Source organism: Balearica regulorum, chromosome 8 (assembly GCF_011004875.1).
Source record: "Balearica regulorum gibbericeps isolate bBalReg1 chromosome 8, bBalReg1.pri, whole genome shotgun sequence".
NCBI lineage: Eukaryota > Metazoa > Chordata > Aves > Gruiformes > Gruidae > Balearica > Balearica regulorum.
Genome location: NC_046191.1, coordinates 32,357,001 through 32,379,789, shown reverse-complemented (window position 1 = coordinate 32,379,789; position 22,789 = coordinate 32,357,001). Strand labels below are relative to the sequence as shown.

Below are 22,789 nucleotides of genomic sequence, written 5' to 3'. Positions count from 1 at the left end.
ACCCAGGCTCACATATGGCTCGTCCAATTACTCTGACAGATCTGGGTACACATCCACACAGCTGTAACCCATCCAAGCTCAGCCTACGTAGGATCAGGTTCAGAGCCGAAAACAAAACTGCCAGAAGCAAACCTCTGCGCTGGTGTTGGCTGCCAACGCTCTCACCTTGGCGAACCACAGCTCACATGTCCCACGGTGCTGTGCAGAGCTCCGGGTGACAGTGCACCCTTCTCCTCCAAGTTTGTCGTCAAAGCTGGGAGGGACAACCATGTGCTGCAAGTGCAGGACACCCCGAGAGGGGTGAAGTCTGACCAAGAAGAAAAAGCCATTGTCCTCTCGCCCGCCTTGCAGAACACTTGCAGGATCAGCACAACGCAATGCCTGCCGTCACATGGGGTGCGAGGGCCTTCCTGCCCGGCTCTCCTGCCAGACCGTTCTGCCTCCCAGCGTATTTGGCCAAACTGGTTTCAAACTGCGCAACCATCAAAACATCCTCTCAGTTGCTGGGATTCTGAAGGTTACATGGCCTTTCATTTCCAGCTTGTTTTTTTGGATTCTCTCCCATTCTCCTACCCATGCAAAAAAAAAAAAAAAAAGTGCTCTTGTGCTTCAAATGTTGAATGTGTGGTCCTTGGCCACACAAATGTCACACGGACAATTTTGTACTCCAGAAACGGCTTCTGGGATGGTATCTGATTGCCAAGAATCTAAGTTTAACCTGAAGATTTCTATGTGAAAGGCATGGAAAATTCCCGTAGAAGAAAATGAAAGTCAGTTTTTTTCCTCTTAACATGCTCCTAGCTGAAGCACCTCTTGGGCAGCCAGCTTAACGAGCAGAAGCTCCCCTCAAAAAAAAAAAAAAAAAAAAACAAAAAAGAAATCCTAGAAATTACAATGGGTTTAGAAACCTGCTTGCTGCAAGAAGCAAGTAACAGTGTCCACTTGTAGCACAGAAGGTGACATACTTCGGTGACAGACAAAAAGACGCCCCATTGTCGTGCTCCTCTTCAGAGGGCTGGCTTCCACTCGTAGGTTCTTCAGGCAGATCCAGAGACTCCTCTTCACTAGCCTAAGGTTTGTTCTAGTAGCCTCTGGTATTGCTATAGTCAGTTTTCCCTCTGCAGAGAAAAATTTAAAATAAGGTATTTCTGTGGACAAATCTCTTCTCCAAACGCAGGGGGAAGAAGGTAAGCGTTCAGAAATGGAACCTGGGAGGCAGCATGAGCGCTTCTGGCAGCGTTAAGACAAAGATACTCTGTAAACTACAAAGCCCTTAACTTAGAATCAGTACTCCTGCCAGAAACCCTTAAGATTTACCTTTAATCAATATTTACAGTATGGGTAAGGATGTATTTATTCTGTTAGGTACCTGAACAGACAGAAAGGAGAGATTAGCTTTGGGAACAAGTATATTTATTAGGCAGGAGCAATCCATCTTGAAAGCGTGACCGGTTTCATACTTTAAATGGCATTTCATTACAGTGCAGCTGCACAAGCCTTCATTCTCCCTGAAGAGATGCTTGCTATGCAGAAGGCAAACTTTAGCCCACTACTTATTTACATACATAAGTTCCTGGATTTGTTTAGGTTTGAGGACAGTAGTTCAAGAAAAGTCTGTTTGTCTTAATCACTTGAAAAGCTTCTTTCTTTTCTTTCTCCACTGTTTATTGTCCACATCTTCAGTATCGTCAGGAGGATCTGGTATTACAAAGCCATCAGTCATTTTATAGTAGACTACTGTGGAATCTGACTCAACTATGGCCAAGGTAACTGACAGCGGGGTGTCGGGATCATCTTGTGGGAGAGAGGCTTTCTTCATGATTTCTCTTATCCTAGAAGAGGAAACAGTCAGTTAGAAACGAGTCTGCAACCACCTAACGATGGCACAAGGGTAGAAGTGCATCACTGCTAGTTTTACTTAGCTTGGTTTTATTCTGCAAGTGTGTCTTCACTAAAGAAAGCATAGTATCTGTTCTAATAAAATTCCAAAGTTGTATAAACAAGCATCAAATTCAAATAACAGAGTTTCTTATAAAAACATACTATGTTACAAACACCTCTGCTGGAAATGGCTCAACACAAGCTTCTAAGCTTCGCTTAGGTGTACTACTGTGCACATGCCTCAACCATCCTTCAACTACCATAATCACAGCATGGCAATCTCTAGTGGCCTTGTTTTCATTAGATTTTAAAAAAAAAAAAAGTAATTGAAGAACATATGTTCAATTAGAGAACAAAATAATTAAGACTTATTCCATTTGTAGAGATAAGTCTTTCAGTCTCTGTGCTACAGTTCTCTGCCGGTCTGTGGAAGACCCAGGAATCGAAGCCAGGTTTCTCTACCTCCCTGTCTAGACTAGAAGCCACAAGACTGATGTTCTTCTTCAAGACAGCATAAATAACGTCTTCCTTAAAAATTCAAGACAAAGTTATGCAATTTTTCCTGTCCAGCCCATTTTAAGAATAACATGCCAGTTACTTTTCAGTTCAGAGCTGAGGACAACATTGATTCCTGGAGTCCTTGTACTACTGTTCTGACTGGGGAGTAAGTACTGAAGGAGGGCAGTGCCCGGGGCAGAACAGTAACACTCCCCATAGCAAGCATTTCCACCTGGAGCTGAGATTTTCCTTCTCCACTTAAAGCTGGGGCATGAGAAGGCTCATCTGGGATTGCCAGAACAGGTTACGCTCTGGGGAGAGGTCAGAAAAATCGCCCCTCGCTTTATGTGACCCTGAGATCTCATTCACCAGAAAACATGCATTTCTGAAGCTGGGTGCTGTAATTGAAAATAAGACTCTAAATGCATCAGCTTTCAAACTTTAATCATCATCTGCCTTCCAAACCTCTTTGATCCCTTAATAAAAGCCAAATGGAAAGTGGCAGAGAATAAGCAGCAGCCTGGAAAGCCTGTGCTATTAAGCCCATGACCCTCTGAAGCATCCATCTGTGCTCTGAACTGTTCATAATTCAGCTTGGCTAAATTCAGTAGTGCCTGTTCATTTGCTTTCACTACTGGCCTGTATATAATGCAAGGCAAGGCAATACAATAGAGTTAGTCACTTCATGCAACAGAGATACTAAGGCTGTGAAAAGCCGCACTCTGGTCCTCCCACCATCAAGCACATTTCATAACAAGAGAACAAATAAGCAAAGAGATGCTATATTGGCCACTGGCAGAAGAGAGACACCTGCAAAAGACTCGTACTTCAAGGAACGTGACATTATCTGCTCCCTGCCACCTCGGCACTGCTTTGTCCGCATGTTTTCTTGGCTGGTACCCCAGCCTTAGGGCAACGTCTTGCCATAGCTCTGGTGGGTGACAAGAGCCTGGGAAAGGATTCCGGATGTCCTTCCAGACATGCTACACATGCACGGAGCAAGAATCCACTTGTCACACCTCAGTAGCTCATGTCTGGAGGAAGCTCTAAGTTGTCAATGGTGAGGCCAGGCTACGGGCAGAGACCCAGCGAGGAAAGAACTATCCATGGCTTTTATGAAGCACTGGATATTCACTTCTGTCTTTCTCCTGGGTATGTGAAATAGAAATAACAATTAAAAAAACCCAAACAAAAACCCCAAAACAAATAAAAGGGCACAGCTAGCTGGGAGAGATATTTTGGGACCCAAAGAAACCAAACTTGTGTTGCATGTGGACAGTCCCAAATCTGGAAGCAGACTCAGGCAGTGGCCTGTATTCACCTGTCAGCCAGGGCAGAAGCTTCTTCATATTTTCTCTAATAATTGTTACTGTTTCTCTTCCTTGTCTATTAGGGAGACGGAGGTAACAGTGAGGCCTTAGATCTAGATTTCCCGGCACTCATGATTTCTTCTTATACTGTCAAGCACAACCATCTGAACCTTTATTTCCCCCTATTTAGCACTTAGAAGATGCACCATGATCCCAAAAGTGGCCAGGTCCTGACAACAGGTTAACGACATTTCTTCGCATTCCTGGCTGACTTTTCAGAACTCTGAGTTTCAGGCTTTACCTAAAGATCACAAAGATACGCCATTGCTTCAGGACGATCTGCTAACGCTGCTGCCCACAGAGCCCAACGCTTTCCACTGCACATGGAGAATCAGCCTGTATCGCTGTAAAGAATCACAACTGCGAGATTCTCCTCTTCTCCCTTTGCTCAGAGGCAGCCCCAAAACAAGAGCTCTCACTCATGCATACCACAACTAGCCATAACACATTGCAGCACATCTGCAGATTAGTAAGAAGGTATCTTTTAAAAGAATAAGCTTTGGAATTCAGGAAGTCCGTATCAGACGCCTGTGTTTCCTCTCCTCCCCTGAAGGCATCACTGTTAGCCTCCGCGTCCAGCATGTTCGCAAAGTTTCTCTGCGGCAGCAGACATTTCAAAGGAGTCAGAGAACATCTGGGTTTGTGCTGATTTCACTGCACTTGCTACCTGCCTTGAACAGAAAGATGAAATACTGCAGGAAAGGTATAGGGGTTTTTTAATCCTTTTGATGTATCTAACATTGGCTATAAAAAAAAAGCGAGAAGTGTTCTTGGCCTTCTGAAATTCAAAGGAATGCAGGTTTGACCTCCTAAAGAAGGCAAGAAGCCTTTATTTCAAGAGATACAGCCCTCTAGGCTGCCCACCTCACACAGCAGCTGCATTCAATGACTAAAATGAAGTCCTCCACAAGAAGCCCATATGTAACACCTTCCCCCAATGGAGCTAGCTGACTTCATTTACTAAGTTAATGGTTACAGATAAGCGCCTTAATGACCAGTAGGTCTGCTACACCCTGGAAGCAATGTCAGTTACAAAAGATTCTATGACTTTTGCTTTAGTAAAAGTGGATTTAATGTTTCTGCAAGCATCAAACATTAGAAGCCACTGGAACAGGGGAATTCAATATATCCAGTACTTGGGCATACTCCACCAACAGCCTTGATAACCTCCATTCACCAGCATCCTGACTGGCCTTTTGCTCATGAGTCACAACTCAGGACGCATTCTGCGAACATTGTTCCTACTGATACCAAGGGGGCCACAATGACTCTTGTTTTGGTTGCCCAGCCTTTACAGGCCATGCTCCAACAGCGTGAAGCCCGCAGAAGCTGTGGTGCCAAGCACTTGGCATGAACCGGCTCTACCTGGTTCCTCCTTTTCAACGGGCATTCAGGTTATGCCCACTCCACTGGCTAGGCGTCAAGTTTTAAGCAGAACGTAGGGACTTCATATGCGAAAAGGTGCAGCTGAGAAACAGTTAATACTGTTCTGCAGTGTCTGAATAAAAGCTTAGCTTGTTTTCAACACAGTCTCCAGTAAAGCCTCCTGTGTTGGAGGAATGCACCCTTTCACTTTGTGTCTCCTGAAGGACACTGTACAACAAGATACTCAGTCACCTTCAGAACGCGTTCGTCCACAGGCCCAGCCTTGTTCATCGCCTCAGACTTGCTCATCCACAGGTTCAGCCTGGCTAAAAAACACCAGGGACAGCCAACCCCAAACATGCCACCTTCTCAGAATTTATGCCAATGACTACCTGGTAAAAAATAAAAGGCATCTAGAGCCCCAGGAGAGCGCACAGAACAATCAAGCGTGTGTGCTGCTGCTGCACGCACAGTGGGAAGTGTACAAGTTAAAATATCCTGCAACTGCTCCTTTCCCTTCTCTCCTTCTCGCCATGAAGAAAAGCCATTGAATATTAAAAATAGGCAACACAGAAGATTTTGGTTTCCCCACACAAAAAGGTATGCCTCGAACTAAGGCACTATGAAAGTAAAATAACATCTATAAGCTAGGGGAATACAGACACCACAAGAAACACTGGAAAGTTTTGTTTAAGTCCCGTAAATAGAGTAAGACTAAATATTTTTTTTTTTTAGTAAGAATTCTCATCTGTCCAAAGTTTTCAGAATAGCTTGAAAACCCATCTCTAAAAACTGATGGGGCAGCATGTTCGCTGCAAGCTAGGATCTGCTTCCACCAAGCCAAACACAAGTAGGATGATGCCCTCGGTTTCTACCTAGGAAGCAAACTCACATTCACCTCACATTGCAGGAGGTGAAAAGAATTTCATCTCAAGCACTGAAGGAGACACTGTTCTCCAACGTAAAGAGCTTGCATTGCTAAAGCCCTCTGCATCAGAAAAAGGGCTTCAGAAAAGGCTTTCTAGATACCTACAAACTACAGTCAGTAGAGATTGCTTTTTTCTACCAAAGAATTAGTTGTAAGAGCAGGTTTAACTTACTTAACATCATGCGAGGACCACTGCAGCTAAGGGAACAGCACTATGAATGTCATCCTGCATCTGCCTTTACTTTACTGCTGCATTCAAACTAAATGGCGACAGTGAACTTACATGGACTTCTACTACCATTGCAATTAATAGCCTAAACCCAAAACCCAACAACAAAACAAACCCAAGAAATGCATACAAATCAATCCAAAGAAAAGAGGGGAATTCTCCATCTTTCCCTCATCTTATTTTTTTATTAACAAAAGACTTTGGTACTAGGTAGGTCTTCAACACACATCAGAAATCTGTACCGTCTTTCCTCATGATCTGCTCCTAACAAAACAACATTGCCCTTTTCACTCCAGAGAAAGAAACAGGTATACAACTGATGAACTTCAAGCAATTCTAGCTTGAGGTTTTAACCAACTGTCCAAAAGCTAAAAAAGAACAGAATCATAAAGGAAAGATATCATGGGCAGAAAATTTTCTGTTAAACAAAAGAGTATTTCAGTGATATATCCCATGCAAGTATCTGTGAGAAGCAGCGGAAACACTGAAAGCTCAGAGCAATTTTATGGAGGTTGCATAGTGCTCCATTGAGCTGAAATGGAACTACTGCCTTCCCCACCATAAAAGCCAAAGGCTTTCAATCTGTCCTTTATACTTGGATGAATAATTCATTGCAGGCTTGGCCAGCCCGAACAGCTCCCTCCCCTCCATGCAAGGCAGGGCTGGAGACTCAACACAAATTGGTCTCTGTACCACTACAGAGATCATTACTCTGCGCAGCGGGGTGTGCCATTGTACCAGACTTGCTCAGATAGGCCCCACGACAAGAGAACCAAGGCAGAGGAAACCTCTCGTAAAGCACAATACCTTGAATTTAGCCGGCAGTACAAAAATGGCGCAGCCTGGCTCACCATCAGGAACACTGCTCCAGAAGTTAATGTCACTGCAGGGCAGGCAGCAACGTAGTGCCTTGAAATGTATGGGAAGAAGCACACGGTGGTAAATGGAGGTGTAAATGGACATCACTATTTCTTGGGATTTGTTTCCAAACTACAGGAACACAGGATGCTAGATGAAACTCATGCTTTTGTAATGGGGAAAAAAAAAAAAAGAATAAAATCAAAGAAAAGTCCACATGCCTCACTGGTCAGGAAAAGGAATTGAAACTCCCAAGGAATATAAAGTCCTTTCTTCCATGGAAGTTGCAGAAAGAAAACAAGACAAATTATGCAAAAGGGAAGAATCAGAATTCAGCAAAGTTCCTCAAGACACACCAACTACAGGATGTTCAATCATAGTAGTGCATAACCAACTCAGTTGCATGAGCCTGTCCTGGTTTCGGCTGAGATCGAGTCCTGGTACCAGCTGGGGTTAACCATGACAAAGCCACATCCATCATTTTTAAAACTATTAATAAAGAGTTTGCGTTTATAAGCCATTAATTACATTTTCAATGTGTGACTTACTGTGTAAGTAAACTCAAATAATGCTTATAGCAGAAGAGCTACTGACAAAACCATGAAGAGGATGCAAGATAAGAGCACATCACACTCCTAGAGCATTTAAAATAACAGTACCTCTTACAAGCAAACTCACTTCAGATTAGAAGATCTATTTCACAAATTCTTCCTCCAAGTACGAATCACTGCTAAATTCAAAGGCGTACAAACACGAGGTTTTCCAAACCTCAGCCAGCTGTGTGTGCTTGAGAGCGGTCCAAGAATAAGTTGCATCTTATTCTCCAGGTCTTTACTCACAGAAGATTCAGCAACCTTCATTTTAAGAGCAGTGCATGCACAGCACGAAGCCACTTCTCTGATTGTATGAGACTACCACTTACATTGGTTGTCAGTGCTCCAGACCCCGTAATTTTGCGATTCAGTGAGTTACTGTGCAGCCTTATGCTGGCAAGGCAGGATGATCAACTTCCATCAAGCTGTGTGCAGAAGTGGACAACGAGCTTAGTAAGCAGAACAGCTTTTGCCTTAAGCAGTTAACTGTCATGCATAAACTGGACGTGAAGAAATCTTACAATAGGCTAAAAAACATTGAGTAGATTATTTTTTTTGTAGAGCACGTTTATCATTTGCACAGGTGTCTTGCTTGTCATTTCCACAGCAACTGTACTACAGGTTTTTAAGGACAAGCTCCTCTGAGTATCAGCCAAGCAAGAATCTTCATGAGACACCTGGGAAAGCAGAGCTTGGATGAAGTGGATTTGGGAGGAAACTCCCCCTGCAGCCCCCACCCAGGCCTTACTGGTTAAGCAAGGAAACGCTGCCCATAAATGCTACCATTCACTAGCTGCTTTTGCAGTGAGCGCATTTCCAGGCCCAGCAAGGAGGACGGAACGTTTTCACCTTCCCAATCCCCTCCCATGGCTTACTTTCAACATCAAGTGAGCTGCATTTGCTTGTAGTCACACCTCTTCCTCTACCTTTAGCAGGTAACACAAAACCCCAAAGCATTGCTTTGAACAAAATGGCAAAGTACAAAAGCTTTCCTGTCTACCTAGAGCTTGGTAAGTTAAGTGAGCAAACATCATTTAAGACATCAGATACCTAACAAGCCTCCTGCTATCAGCAATCACAACAACAAAATATTCATCGCTGTCAGAACAAAGAGGCAGTAGTGCTGTAATACTGTTTCCAACTCCTTCTGTAGGATGCTTTTTTAACGGCCTCACTCTACACTATGTAACTTTGAGCTACAATCACTGTCTGTACCCTCTGGTTTTTTGCCTCCAGCAAAGGAGCTGAGGAGTTGATGCTGTCCTTTCTCTACAAGGACAGACCAGGTCCCTCTGATCAGTGGTGACCTGCTCACGAAATTCCAAGCATGCATACACATGTGCACGTTCAATTGCACATATACAAGCACATATGATCTTCCTGCCCGACAACATCTACGGGTATCAAGCAAATACAGGCTTTAATGGACTCACCCAGCATTACAGCTTGGCATTCAGCTCATTTTAGTGACAACACACTCTATGTAGTTGCTCTGTAGCAAAACCTAGTCACAAACTGTACTTTTAATCAATGTCACGCATTCACTCTTTGCTTCTCTAACACACATCCTTCCAGTAATGGATTCCATCTGCACTGGTGCCAGAAGCAGAGCAAACAGTATCACCACAGTACAAACAAGTTCAGAGGCTCCAAATGAAAAGCTCCAATGAAACAGTAAGATAGGACATACATGCAGTGCAATATCTCACTGTCATTAAAAGCCAATTAGAACATACTTGCTGGCATTGATCCAATGCCAGGAATCAAAGTTTCCAACCTAGGTGGAATCCTACTACATTAAACAAGCACAGCAACTCAGCACGTAGGTGTAATTTCTCAAAGATCCCACATCCTAACTTGCTGCTGCCTCTTCCCCCCTAAAATCTAGTTTGAACTGTGAATAGCAGCGTGTCCCTTCCACACAGGTACGGTGCTTCTTGCAGAGAGGCCAAATGACACTCAGCATTTCACCCTGCAAGATCTCTCAGGAGCTTTCCTCCGTTGTGGAGATCACACCGTATTTCTCTATATGACCAAGCCCATAAGAGTGATCAACCAATATTTGCAAATGGAAGATTTTTCAGCAAGTAGATCGTACATCAATATTAGTAAGTCATTTTCTTCCCCCTCACAAATTAATTCCTTCTGAAGATATCCTCTTAGGAAAACACATAGCAGAATTAAGATGGAAGTGTGTTTGCAAGAAACCAATCTGTCACGTCTAAAACCTAAAAAAAAATATAAAATAAAAAAAGCAAAACCCATAGCATGTTGCTACCCTCTGAGCAAGAGGAAACAGCAAACACCAGCAGGATCTGTAAAGCCCGCCCTGAGCACAGGCTCCGACCAAGAGCAGAAACAGCAAAAACTGAACAATGTACTACCTACCATACGATGCAGCTGAAATAGTTCAGGTCTTCAGAGACATCATAGGAAAGAATGGCAAATACCAGCAAGAGAATTTGGTGACCATTATCAGAGACTAAACCATACTGTTTGTTAGAGGCTGCTCTAAGCCTCAAACAGTTAAAATATACCGTAGAATTACTGAAGTGGAATTTCTGTAGGCTGCAAATATCTGTAATACCGCAAAGTCATAGCTCTGTTGCCTCCGCTTGAGAATTATTTAGCGCTGCACGCACAAGGAAAGTAACTCAAAATCTCAGCTCAAAGGACACTTACACATTACATTCTGGATAAGTAACAGGAAAGTTGAAAGTAGCCAAATTATACTTTCAAAACAAAAAGCAAACCAAACACACCAGGCTTATCTGTAAGACTCGACAATTAAAAAAATGCTTATTCTCAGCCAGGTCTGAGGGGGTTTCTTGCCTGGACTAGAAAAAAGCAGCACAAGAATGTTCAAAACAGAATCTGTGAAGGTCTTGTACTCTAACCTTGTCTCTCCAACACATGCTTTGATATCCATTGTTATCTCCTAGAGCATATGCAACTTCTAAAAAACATAAAGCGTTTAGCAGCAGCAGGAGTCAGTTGCTGTGGGAAGCTGACATCAAAGGCGTACCACTTTCAGGGAGGGAGAAGTAGAGGCTGATGCGGCTTAGAAAATTAAGAAATCTCAACTTTGCATGTATGTTTGCAGCACCCAAAATAACTGTCCTCACAGGCTGAGATATTGCTTTCCTCTGATACTGCTTTGTTTCCTCCCTCCTCCCCTCTCCCCTCTTGCCCAAGTCATCAGCAGCCTGTTAAATATATCAGTTCTTCATTTTATCTTACTGGTTACACGACCACGTCCTCACCTCTCATGGCTTAATGATATGTGCACAGGTACTGGTACCATCACTTGGAGACTGTCCTGTTCTCTTTCACGTGCGTGTAAACATACAAGTTGCAGTTCTGCTACTCCAACATGCTTCACTTCATACCAGTTTCTCCCTAGAAAGGTTCACCATCAATAAGAACCAGGAGACAAAATACAAGTTTTAATCACTCAGATATCAAATTTGGTATTTCAGTTAATGTCTCAGCTTCTGTTTTCCCTCCCTCTCCCCTTCCATGAGAGACAACTACCCCGTTCAACTGTCAAGTTCCCTTTCTGAGAAACAATCCTGTTAAAGAAACCCACGGGAACAGTACTCCAGAGCTACGCTGACTGATGGTGAATAGGGATCTGTCCGACAAAGCTTTGTTTCAAAAAAGCATAAAGAAGATAAAAGCCCCAGGCAGCTTTAGTCATCTGCAGCATAAAACTGTAATCCAAATTTGGACTTTATCAGTTCCCTAAACTGTGAAGGAGCAGGTGCTAAAAGCATGATTACCAATGATGCACAGCTCTTCCCTTCCGCTTGAGGGGATAAGGCTAAAAGTTTGCATTGCAAAACTACAGGAGCCTTCTCTTAAAGCCTATTCAAGGATTTTCTTTAGAGGTAACAATAACAGACACAGTGCTTTCTGGGCTGTAAAATCCCTCTCTTCCATGACCTTGAGAACCACCAGCCTCCAAGAGAAACTATTTTTATTAGGCTGGCTGCCTGTCTCTGCACGGTCCCTTTTCAATTAAGCCAACATGGGAGAATCGCAGGCAGAAGTTGATATATCACATAACTCTGCTCCAGTCTTACATGACATCAGAACACTACACTGCATTTGTCATAATTATTGCCACCAGGCTTCCAAATCATCTTCTTTCCTAGAAGAATCCTTGCTCTTTCCAAAAACCAGCATCCGAATCAGGCCAGCACACATCAGCCATTTGCTAAATGGTAACCTTGGTGAAACACTGTGATTTAGTGACCTTGACATTAATCTACAGATAAGGACTCTATGAGCAGCACAACCACTGAACTTGTAACTTCACCCTTCAACATGCTTTTTCCTTCCCTTACTCCTCTTTTGCTTCCCCCCCCCCCCCCCCATGCTGAGTGTCTTTCCCCTGGAACGCCTGCACCTGTAACTGTTGGACAAAATGGGCCCAAATCTTCGTAAAGGCTAGGCACAGGATAGAAATCTTCAGCGCCAAAATACATCTGTTTCTTAGGTAACCATCACTGCATTAAGTTTCAAAAAAAACACCAAGAACTTTTGTAGGAAGGGTCCTGCTAGTGCACAAACTTCAATAGCACCTAAAGGCGAACACATTCGTTGAAATGTCTATCCAGCCACTTCACTGAATTACCTTCCAAGAGGTCCAGGTATACCACAAACGCAGCATAGATTTGAGCGCCGTCAGATATATCGAGAGACATCATTTCCGCAAACTGAAACCCAGAAAGTAACGTTGGTGGAGGAATGCAAAAGTTATGTTAAGAACACATGGATCAAACCCAGAATCTGTACAGCTATCTAAGCCGCTAAAGTCTGAGACCAGTTTTAAGGACTAACAGGCAATTAAAAACCAGGACTTGTTTTCCGACAGTATCTTAAGAGCTCTTTTTTCCACATTCCCCTGATTTCACTGCTTAAGAAAGCAAGCCAAATAAACAAGCGAGGAAAAGCAACTATTTCTGGAACAGCTCTAGCTTTGTGGAGAAGGGCTATGAATTTTACCTATTTTTGCTGCAGTACATCAACACAAGGAGACAGCCAAATTAAATACCTCCGTGTTTTCCGTACACTAAAAATTAAGATGCAAGTCAAAGTTTAAAACGCTTGTGTTTTCCCAGCCGTGATTTCATCATTTAAAAGCAGCATTCCCCTACAACCCCACCGGCTGGGAGAGCCCCCTCAACAGGCCCAATGTAATGAAACACTTTACATTAAAATCTCCTGCTCCAGCACACACCCCCCTTTTTTTTTTGGGGGGGGGGGATCCTCTTCACCGGCCCCTCGGCCTGGGCGCACCCGCGACTGCCTACGTGCCCCCCCCCCGAGGTGCTCCCCAAAGCCATGGTGGGGGGAAATCCTGTCAGGGACCGGGACAACGGGCACGGGCGGGAAAGCGGGACCCCCCCCCCCCCTCCGTGACTGCGGGCCCCTCGCCTCAGCGGGATGGGCCATAACGGTGCCCGCCCGCCCGCCCGCCGCCCCTCAGCGCCCGGGCCATGAAGGGCCGCGGAGCTCGGCGCCCCCCGCACAGGCCTACCGTGGGGTGAGTCGCCATCCAGTTGCCGGTAGCACCCCCCGCCCAGCCCTCCTGGCCCCCCGGCTCCTTCCCGCCCGCCGAGCTGGCCCCCGCCGGGCCGCAGCCCCCCTCCGCCAGGCCTGCCGCCGGCTCCATGCGCTCCCCGGTGTAACGCAGCTTCGCTCCGGGCAGCGCCACGCAACCGAGCGCTCCCCTGGCAACTGCGACGCCACTCGCGTTCCGCCTCCGCCCCGTTCCCCCCTCCCCGAGCCCAGGCTTTACCTCCACGGCCAGAAGCGCTGAGTTAAACCCTATTTTCGGCCAGGATATACCTTATCACAGTGGGACCTTTTGCAGCCCATTTTTCTAATTGCAAGGTTTTATTTCGCAAGGAGGCTTGGGGATTTCAGATAACCACCTCGAGCAGCAGCAGGAGGTAGCCCAGAAAGCAGGGCCAGAAGCTGCCCTGTCTGCTGCAGAGGCCTGGTGGGAGAGAGGAGGCCACGAAAGAGAGGTGGAGGTTGGAGAAGAGAAGTTTTAGAGGAACAAAGCAAGGTTTTATAACCTAGGCACAAATTTCAGCCTGTTTGAGTTTAGACTATTTTCTGTGGGAGGTGGGGAGCACTTCAGCAGTACTTCACGCATAGGTTTCTGCAGAGCACCTCCACACTCAGGTTTTTCTTTACCTCTCACGGGTGCCGTACAGACAGACAGACACCAAAGGACTGTCCATAGTTCCCTCCAGTCACGTCCTTACCAGAGAGACCTCCCTGAGAAAGGTGGGCCTGTGGATGGAAACCTGGGGAGCTGGGGTGGAGGGGGAGAGGCAGGCAGCCATCTCCGTATCGCTGGAGGGTGTCTGTCCAAAAGAAGGAAGATTTTAATCTTAGGGGAAAGAAGGAAGGATAATCGTGGGGGGAACCAGCTGCAGATGAACTGAACAAAACCTAATCTGAGTGAAAGTCACCTTGGAAAGAGAGAGAAATGCCTTGAGGGAAAGTATGAAAGGAGAACAGTAAAATAGAAACAAAAGCAAAGAATATGTTATTAATGTATGGTGTCCAAAGCTTTTATAGACTAGTTAAGAGATTTAGATTCAAGGTATTGTTATTAAAAGCATCTTGGACTGCTTTACCTAGAAATATCTCCGACTTCCAGTCTGAGTACGCTTTGCTGAATACAAAGTGTCCCAGGTCTGGTTTACCAGCTCCATCTGTCTTGGCATCTCTTTTGTTAAATTTCAACCACTGGCTTAAATAAAGTCAGGCCTGTCTCTTACGGCATTTTGAATAGCTTCAAGCTGGTGTCCATGCACAAAAAAAGCCGCATGCTGTTTTTGACAGGTATATGGAGCATATTGTAACATCGGATGAGAAACTGCAAAGCCCTTGCTTGTGTGCTGCGCTTGTTCTTGTTCAGGCTACACCAAGAAAAACCTGGCTGATGTTGGAAACTGCCAAAGAGCTAGGCTGATGGGAGGAAACACCAAGTTTGATCTTGAGACGATGAAATTGATGCAGGGCCTAGTGAAAAATGAACGGTGTTGTCTTTAACCCTTCTTATTATATAATAATAATTAAGCCTATAAACAAAGCATCAATGAAAATTAATCTGTATGTATTGAGCGCATAAATTGTGGTTTGTAGCCGCAGGAAGTCATATTGGGACTGATCTTGCTCAAGCAATTTTGAAGAGGTTGGCCTGTTTAAAAAGCGAGGTTTTAGCCAGCACTTCAATTCCCTGGGCACAAAATTAAAAAAAAAAAAAGAAAAGAAAAGAGGAAATCCAGTCTCTGAGACTGTCATGGAAGAGGTGGCACAGCTCTTGACTGCTGGGAAAAGAATTGGATGGATTTGAGACCTCAGAGGTGAAGAAGTATATGAAAGAATACTTTCCATATATATATGATATGCTTTATCAGAAGGATGGATCCTCTGTTTTCTACTGCATGGGAAACAAGTCTAAATTAGAAAAAAGCTGCCTCTGAGAGAATTTGTTACCTACCAAACCGAGGGAGTATGCCACTGCCAGAGATAGTTCTCACGGCTGGACTGCTTTTGTTTGGTGTGGATAGTTAGAAGAGGCTGAAACAAATGGCTTAAATTTATTTCTGTGGGACTTACCTCCACAAAAAGCTGTTTCTTCCCCAAAGCTAGAATATTTCACCACAGAGTGGTCAATTGTCCTGTCACAGCAGGATTGGGTCATGGCTTAAAAAAAAAGACAGACAAAAAACAGGATATAATTTTGGCCACTAATAAAGAAGTCAAAAATGGATACATATTTCTTTGTATATGCACATAAAGATATATGCATTGATAGATGTAAGAATTACATTAATTGTAAGGGTAACTGTTGACCTGAATTTTCCAGACTTTCACCCGTGCAGTGTGGCTGGGAGTAAGGAATGAAGCTGAGTTGACTCCTGTCTCTTATGCATGAAGAAGCATCTCGTGTTTCAGGCATCTGCCCCTCTCCAGGGTAAGGACAGACTTTTTCTTTTGTGTACCAACATGAGGCAGCCAGCAAAGTGAGTTCTGTGAGTGAGGGGAAAGTCATTTTGAAAAGAAAATTACCATTTGCGGGGTGCTGCTGGAGGCAGTGCGTTCGTCCCCAGCAAATCGTTATGGTTCTGATGCTGTTCACAAAACAAAAAGAAGGGGGTACTCTGAAAAGAGCTGAGGGTACTTCAGATTTCACTGAAGACATCTAGAGCTGCACAGGCTAAAAAATCACACTCGACCTTCTGCAAACGCGCTGACTGCAATAACACCTAACTGGATCGCATCTTTATGCTTTGCGTTCCATGTAGGACAAAGCCGGGGCTTTGCAGTCTCTGCTTCCCAGGTCTTCCTTTGTTTCTGAGGGGGGAAATAATCTCTGCTTGGCCCTGACCCTGCGCTAACTTGGCCGTGCTGGCTCTGGGCTACCCTGCATTCCCTCCCATGAGCAAGGCAGCGCTTGGTACACAGCCTCTGGTGTTTGCACCTGAATCCGCGGGGGAGGCATGGCAAAAAGGAGGTGCATATTTCTCCTGAAGCTGCCACACAGCCTCCTAAAAACGGGATTGTGACCCAGTTTGAACATCCAGTGGATGGAAAAAGCCGGCTCTGAGCCCTCCATGTAGCATTAGTCCCCATCCTCCAAATGCGAGGGGTCCTGTGGACGACAGCGGCATTATGTGCATGTGCATTCGGCTGGCTCCTGCAAAACCCTAATCACTTCGTACAGACTACAAAGCTGCTCCTTCTATTTGGTTAGTGAATCCAAGCATAAAAGCAACATGTGGCAAGCTGACCATGAAAGAAAAGCCTCATTAACGTATCATTCTAGAAAGACAATTATAAAGGTGTCGTGAAGGGCAAACAGGAAGAATATATTTTCATTAATTGTTCAGGAAGATGCTTACAAATTGCAGAAGCTTCTCAAATTTTAGTGCAGATGATTTGACCTCTGGAGATTCTTTATGGAAGTTCACTGTTTTCCTAGGATGCTCCTTTTTGCATTAGTTTTTTGGGGAGTCATCTGATCAGGAAACTGAGACAATATAATTTGGTGTGGGTGATAAATTGCATTCTATAAAGAAAGAACACTGCAGGCATGAACTATATATATGCTACCTGGGCTGCAAACAATTCACAATGAGATTATGGATAATTAATAAGCAATTATTCAGTTGCTAAATGTTTCCTCCTATTTGAGTCTTGCAAGCACACAACCAGCAGTGCTGCCTGCTTAAAGTGGATCTGCTCACGTTGGAGGAACTACCTACCCATAGTAAAAACCAAGATACGCGGTAATGGGGCCCTTAATTAGAGATTTAATCTTGAAAAGGGTTTAACATGCCTAAATCCTATTAACTTCTAAGAGAGCAGTGATTACTATGCCCCTTTTAAGATCACGAGCCAATAATTTTAATTGCTATAACATGTTTTATTTTGTTGTTAAATTGTCATCGGTCCATTCATGGCAATGTTTGTGGAGGTGAGTCAATGGACTACAGGGAATATCTTCATCTTCCAGCCACGTTCCAGTGGGAGCAACCGCACTCTGCGCATTCCTCCTGCAGCGTGGGATGGGCGCTGCGTGTGAGGCGGCTTTGCTCCGGCATCCCGGGGATGCTTGCAAAATGCTTTTTTGACATAAAAACACAAAGTAACCTTCATTCTCTAACGGCTGGGAAGGATGGGGGGGAGATCTTCACGTGAGCAGCAAGCTAAGAGATCTCTGCGTTCAGCAGCAGCACTCGCAGGGTGGGCTGTAAAGGGGAGCTGCCAAACGCCTCTTTCTTAGCTAAAACTCGGTTGATAAACCTAAGTTTTGTAACTTTTACCGGGTCCAAACGTACGCAGGTGCGTACAGGCTGTGCTAGCCGGAGCCACCCAGGTGCAGAGAGGATCCCACCTGGGTCACCCCGGTGCCCCGGGGCTGGCGGCGGGCACTGCGGGCTCGGGGTCGCGCCCTCGCCCGGCAGCCTGCTGGGGGAGGGCCGGGCCGGAGGAGGTGCGGCGAGCCGTGCTGCCCACAAAGGCTGGGTTTGGGGGCGCCGGGCCGCGCTGCTCCTCCTCCTCCTCCTTCTTCTTCTCCTTCTCCTCCTCCTCCTCGTTCTCCTCCTCCCGCTCCCCGCGGCGCCGGGCACGCTGCAGCGGCCGCCCCGCACTGCCGGCCCGGCTCCCCGCGGCCGCCCCGCGCCCATCATGGCTGCGTGCGCCGGGCCCCGCGCCCCCCGTCCCCTCCTCCTCCTGCTGCTGCTGGGCGGCTGCGGGGCCAGCCTGCCGCCGGAGCCACCGCCGCCACCGCCGCCGCCGCCGAGCCCCGAGCCGCAACCCCTGCCCGAGTCGGCTCTGCAGAAGCCCACCGTGCTCCTGGCTATCATCGCCCGCAACTCGGCGCACACGCTGCCCCATTTCCTCGGCTGCATCGAGAGGCTGCACTACCCCAAGAGCAGGATCGCCCTCTGGTAAGGCGATGCGAAACGGCCGGGACCCCGGTGCAGGGGTTTTTGGCCGAGCCCGGGCTGCCCCAGCCCTCGGTTTCCATCCTGCTTGTGCCCGGAGGGCCGCCCTGCCTCCCCGCAGCGCAGGTAGCCGGGGCTCGGGGAGGCGGGGGGAAGCACGGAGGGAAAAGCAGCAGCAAACCCGAAGAACCGGCGTTTGGCTTCGGCACGCCGGGGAACAGCTCGCCCACCCGGCCGCGGTACCCCCGAGGGCGACCCCACGACCCGCGTGTTCGGGAAACACGGTCCCGCGGCACCGAGAGGGCTTTGCTGTCGCGGTAGGCGGTGTGGTAGGGAGATGAGGTTTTCTTCGAGCGAAGCTGGCCCGAAGCCTGGGAATATTCACCGCCTTAGCATTTCTCCAAATCCACAGACACGAAAAACTCGTGGCTCAGTACGGAGAGCCGGGGTGGGAGCGTGGGGTTTCGCTCCCTGGCTGGTAAATACCGGGCTTTGTGGGGAGATAGGCAGGGTTTGCCAGGGCTGGAGAGCAGCCGTGCGGAGTAGGTGCGGATGGGCATTGAAAAGGAGCATTGTTGCAAGGCTGTAGTCTGAAAGATGGACTCAAAGATGTATTCAGAAATCACAGCATGGGGGCAGCTGTGGCAATCAAATGTGTGTCAGGATGGAGGAATTAGACCAATTTGGGCACTGGTCAATCTGCCCTTATTTATAAGGGTGAAAACAGAATAATGTTTCCCTCTCAACCTAACACAAATGTTGGGAGGAGTAGGAATTGCTTGGAAGGACCCAAAACAGATTTTCTTTTTAAGGGTGGTAATTGTGTAAAATAAGAAATGGTGTTATAGGCCCTGATCCAAAGTTCAGTGAACTCAGTGGGGAGGTTCCTGTTAAGTCAATAAGTATGTTATTTTTTTATAAAGGGATGTGGGGAGGACCTCTCCCACATTACATTAGATATTTCCGTATCTGCTTCAGGAACGTGGTTGTTACTTGTCTTCAAGTACTCTACAGGGCTTTGCAGAAAATCAGTGGCTGGTATAATCAGTGCATGGCTCTTTTTTGCTTTTTTGTTTGGTTGGGTTTTTTTCTCCCCTTTTGAATTTAGGGTGCACAAAAGAGATCGTGATATCAGCCCGAACGTGGCATGCCACCCAAATGTGAATCTGGAGTTACAAGCTGGTGTATGGCAGTGAGTGGATGCCAGACTCACCTGTGTGTAGGTCCATGACTCGGCTTTCGTTTGTATGGCTAGGAATTTTGCTGGTTTGGGTTTCATCTTAGCAGATGTGCATCAGAGTAGGTATTATCAGACCCTACGTATGGACTGTGATTTGGCTAAGCTTGGCATTTATAAAACGTAGTGGGAGTTCTAAGTGCAGACCTGATTGCCAAAGCAGAGTGGATCCAGAAATGCCTCTCGCTGTAGAAGTGCAAAATAAGTTTAGTTTTTTTGTGAAGTCCTGCAGAGCATTGGTTGGCTCTACAAGTCTTTTACTATATTGCTTGCATTATCCTTACTTTACTTAAGGTCTCTGCAGTATTGTGTGGAAGTATTTGTGGGGATTGTTCATGAAATAACAGTGTAAGATAACTTAAAATATGCTAGATTCTCATCAGAATAGAACTCTTTTTTTTTTAAAGAGGATTGTGCGCAGACGCAAGGCATGGTTAAACTGGAAAATCTGCTGTCGAAAATGTCAAACTTTATAAAATGAGAATGACTGGAATGTCATGGCAACTGAAAAGGAAGTTCTGTGGATGCTCTGAGTTGCCACAGAGAGCGAGCAGTACCTGCAGGGCGGGAGTGATCCCTCGGGGAGGTTCTGTTCACTTCAGGTCCCTGGGAAGACTTGACCTCTTTCAGAGCTGGGGGTGTTCAGAACATGAAATACACACCGAGAGGAAGCTCACAGACGGTATCTATCCAGTCTCTTGAGACCAAATGAAACAATACAATCCATTTCTGGAAGCATTTCAGACTTTGTGCCTGACAGCATCCTTTCAACAGACAAATTCCAGGGTTTACCTGTGTCCCTGTGCCGTTGCATTACCGGGATAGCTCGGTGTGAAGGGCAATGCGGTGGCAGTTGTCACAGAGTTGCATTCTTTCATTGCCACTTATATTCTACTTTAAAATTTTCTTGATTAAGTCAACGTTTTAAAAGGCTCAAATGTAGGTCTTGAATGAAAATTAAAAACACGTATCATCTCTTAAACTCCCATGTGCTCCCTGTCTTGCTTGAGGGCTTAAATTCAACAGTGGATTCCTCAGATTTCTAGGGTGGATGTTCCTGCTGAGCAGTGCTTACACAGTCAAGGCCTTTTCTGCTTCTCACTTCACCCCACCAGCGAGTGGGCTGGGGGTGCACAAGGAGTTGGGAGGGGACACAGCCGGGACAGCTGACCCCAGCTAACCAAAGGGATATTCCATACCATATGATGTCATGCTCAGCGTGTAAAGCTGGGGGAAGAAGAAGGAAGGGGGGTTGTTCAGAGCGATGGCGTTTGTCTTCCCAAGTCACCGTTACACGTGATGGAGTCCTGCTTTCCTGGGGATGCCTGAACATCTGCCTGCCAGGGGAAGTGAGGAATTAATTCCTTGGTTTGCTTTGCTTGTGTGTGCGGCTTTTGCTCTACCTGTTAAACTGTCTTTATCTCAACCCACCAGTTTTCTCACTCTCGCTCTTCTGATTCTCTCCCCCATCCCACCATGGGGAGGGTCAGCGAGCGGCCGCATGGGGCTTAGCTGCCGGTTGGGGTTAAATCACGACAGTAGCCTACATCAATTAATCTTAATCTTCGTTAGCCAGATACTGAGCAAAAGATGTGTGCTGCACAGTCTCATACTCCCTTCTTCCCTTTGGTCTTAATTCTGACTTCTTCAGTTGCTGTCGTGAGCAACCTGGGAAGGACTTGTTGGCTACTGATGACTGGAGTGGGCCGTTTGGTCTGAGGCCAGCTGGCCCGTTGTGACCCATGTCCTTTCAGTGAAACCCTTCCTTCCTTTCTTCCTCCCCCCTCCAAGAATCAGGCAGCCTCATCCAAACTGCCTCCTGGGGATGGTCTCTGGCCTGGATTAACCCCAGCCATCCTTGGGCACGATAGGAAAACTTACTGCTTGCGTTGTGTTGGAGAACTGCAAAGGGAGGCAAAAAGGTTGTTCTTTTTCTTGGATGAAAATGACCCAGAAGTTACGTAGTCAGCATGTCCCAAGTCTCTCTTGGGTGGTTCAGGGTTGGGGTTTTTTTGTTTTGAACATTCGCAATGCTGACTGGTTTGTTGTGGGGTTTTTTTGGATCCATTCAATTATAGGTAAGGAGTGTGTGTTTGTCAGGTTCATCTTGGCTGTAGTAGGTAAAGTAAAAGCGTGCGTATTCGGCAGTTTATCACACTGGCTTGCTCTTTCCTTAGCCTTGGATTAAGTGACAATATAGCAAAGAAAGGTGTCTGAACTAGCAGGTATTTAAAGGTGAAATTACATAGTTGTGGGCCGTCTGCTCTCTCATCTTTTACTAACCTGGGGATTAAGTGCCTGCATAAATGAGTTGGTGCTTGGAAGCAATAATTAGGTTCTTTTGTGCTTGAAAATCTGTGCCTGCTTTGCAGATCAGAGTATGCTTCTATTTCAGAAATGATAACGTGAACGATAGGTGAGATTGGAAAGCTGGAATAAATCCCAGATGAGAGATCAGACGATGTACTGTAACGCTGGCTCTAGTAAGTGAATGGTTTCAACTCAAAGAACTAGTTGTAGCTGAAAATAGAAGCTGATGAGATCAGTACAATAATTAACTTTCATAATTCTATATTATTAATCTAGAACTAGCTGATGATACTCTAGCTGAGCATTTTCTTATTCTTCAACAGTTTACTTCTCAAATGTGAAAATTTCTACTTAGAGGACAATTTCCGGTAAGATGCAGGGATCATTTGAAACTTTAATGGGTGTTATTACTCCCTGGCAAGTGTTGGCTTTCAAATGTGCTGTGTTTTCTGTTCTTGTTTCCATTTGTGCAACGAGGTCACTTTAATCTTCATGGTCAATATTAATCACTTAGGAATGCTGAAGTTCCAGTCTGCTGGCTCTGTCTCTGTTGCTTCTGTCCACTGGTGTTCTGTAGCTGTTTAAAATTTGCTTACCTGTGCTGTGACTTCCAAGTGACAATATTAAAGCTGAAGTTTTAGAAATTAAATTGACTTCTCACTCGGCTTGTAGTTTAAACTTGTGGGATTTAGTTTCCCACTCATATTTGTAGATACTTCTAATTTATTTATTATCCAGCTTTAATAACATATGGACTAAGTGGGGCTGAGTAAAAACAGGACCTGCACAGCCTTGGAGTGATGTTCCTGTTGTGCAAGATGTTGCATAGAGTCTTTCTTGAAAGAACTTGCGTTTAGATGACTACATCAAAAGATATTTCCATTTTCCTAGCTGGGGAAATTGGGGAGGAAAGGTCAAGTAACCTACACAAGATTGTTGAATTTATTAAGACCAGAGATAGTATTCATCACTGACATTGATTTTTCTTTCTTACTGAGGTCACTTTTATGCTAAAGTGCAGTAAATTTTTATGTAAAAA

At 45.6% G+C, this 22,789-nt stretch overlaps 2 protein-coding genes across 2 annotated transcripts in view; one reads left to right on the top strand and one right to left on the bottom strand.

The window, feature by feature from the left end:
- Positions 1–1,396: 1,396 nt before the first annotated feature.
- On the bottom strand, positions 1,397–13,436 carry TSEN15 (tRNA splicing endonuclease subunit 15). Its single transcript, XM_075760536.1, has 4 exons — positions 13,268–13,436; positions 12,362–12,443; positions 10,986–11,121; positions 1,397–1,832 (listed from the first exon to the last, which is right to left on the bottom strand). The coding sequence occupies exons 1-4, from the start codon at positions 13,400–13,402 to the stop codon at positions 1,628–1,630; spliced, it is 558 nt and encodes a 185-aa protein (XP_075616651.1). The 5' UTR covers positions 13,403–13,436; the 3' UTR covers positions 1,397–1,627.
- Positions 13,437–17,842: 4,406 nt separating this feature from the next.
- COLGALT2 (collagen beta(1-O)galactosyltransferase 2) overlaps positions 17,843–22,789 on the top strand; it is a 57,214-nt gene continuing 52,267 nt past the window's right edge. The window contains exon 1 of the mRNA XM_075760553.1: positions 17,843–18,206. Within this exon, the coding sequence (XP_075616668.1) occupies positions 17,944–18,206 (263 nt within the window). The 5' untranslated portion in view covers positions 17,843–17,943. The remainder of the gene's footprint in view (positions 18,207–22,789) is intronic.

Bases quoted from the DNA above. Each gene is read 5' to 3' on its own strand.
- TSEN15 (XM_075760536.1), bottom strand. From the start codon at position 13,402: ATGGAGCCGGCGGCAGGCCTGGCGGAGGGGGGCTGCGGCCCGGCGGGG. The intron at 12,444-13,267 runs GTAGGCCTGTGC...TCTGGGTTTCAG, and splicing joins GGATGGCGACTCACCCCACG to TTTGCGGAAATGATGTCTCT. The intron at 1,833-10,985 runs GTGAGGACGTGG...TTCCTCTTCTAG, and splicing joins ATATCATTAAGCCATGAGAG to GATAAGAGAAATCATGAAGA.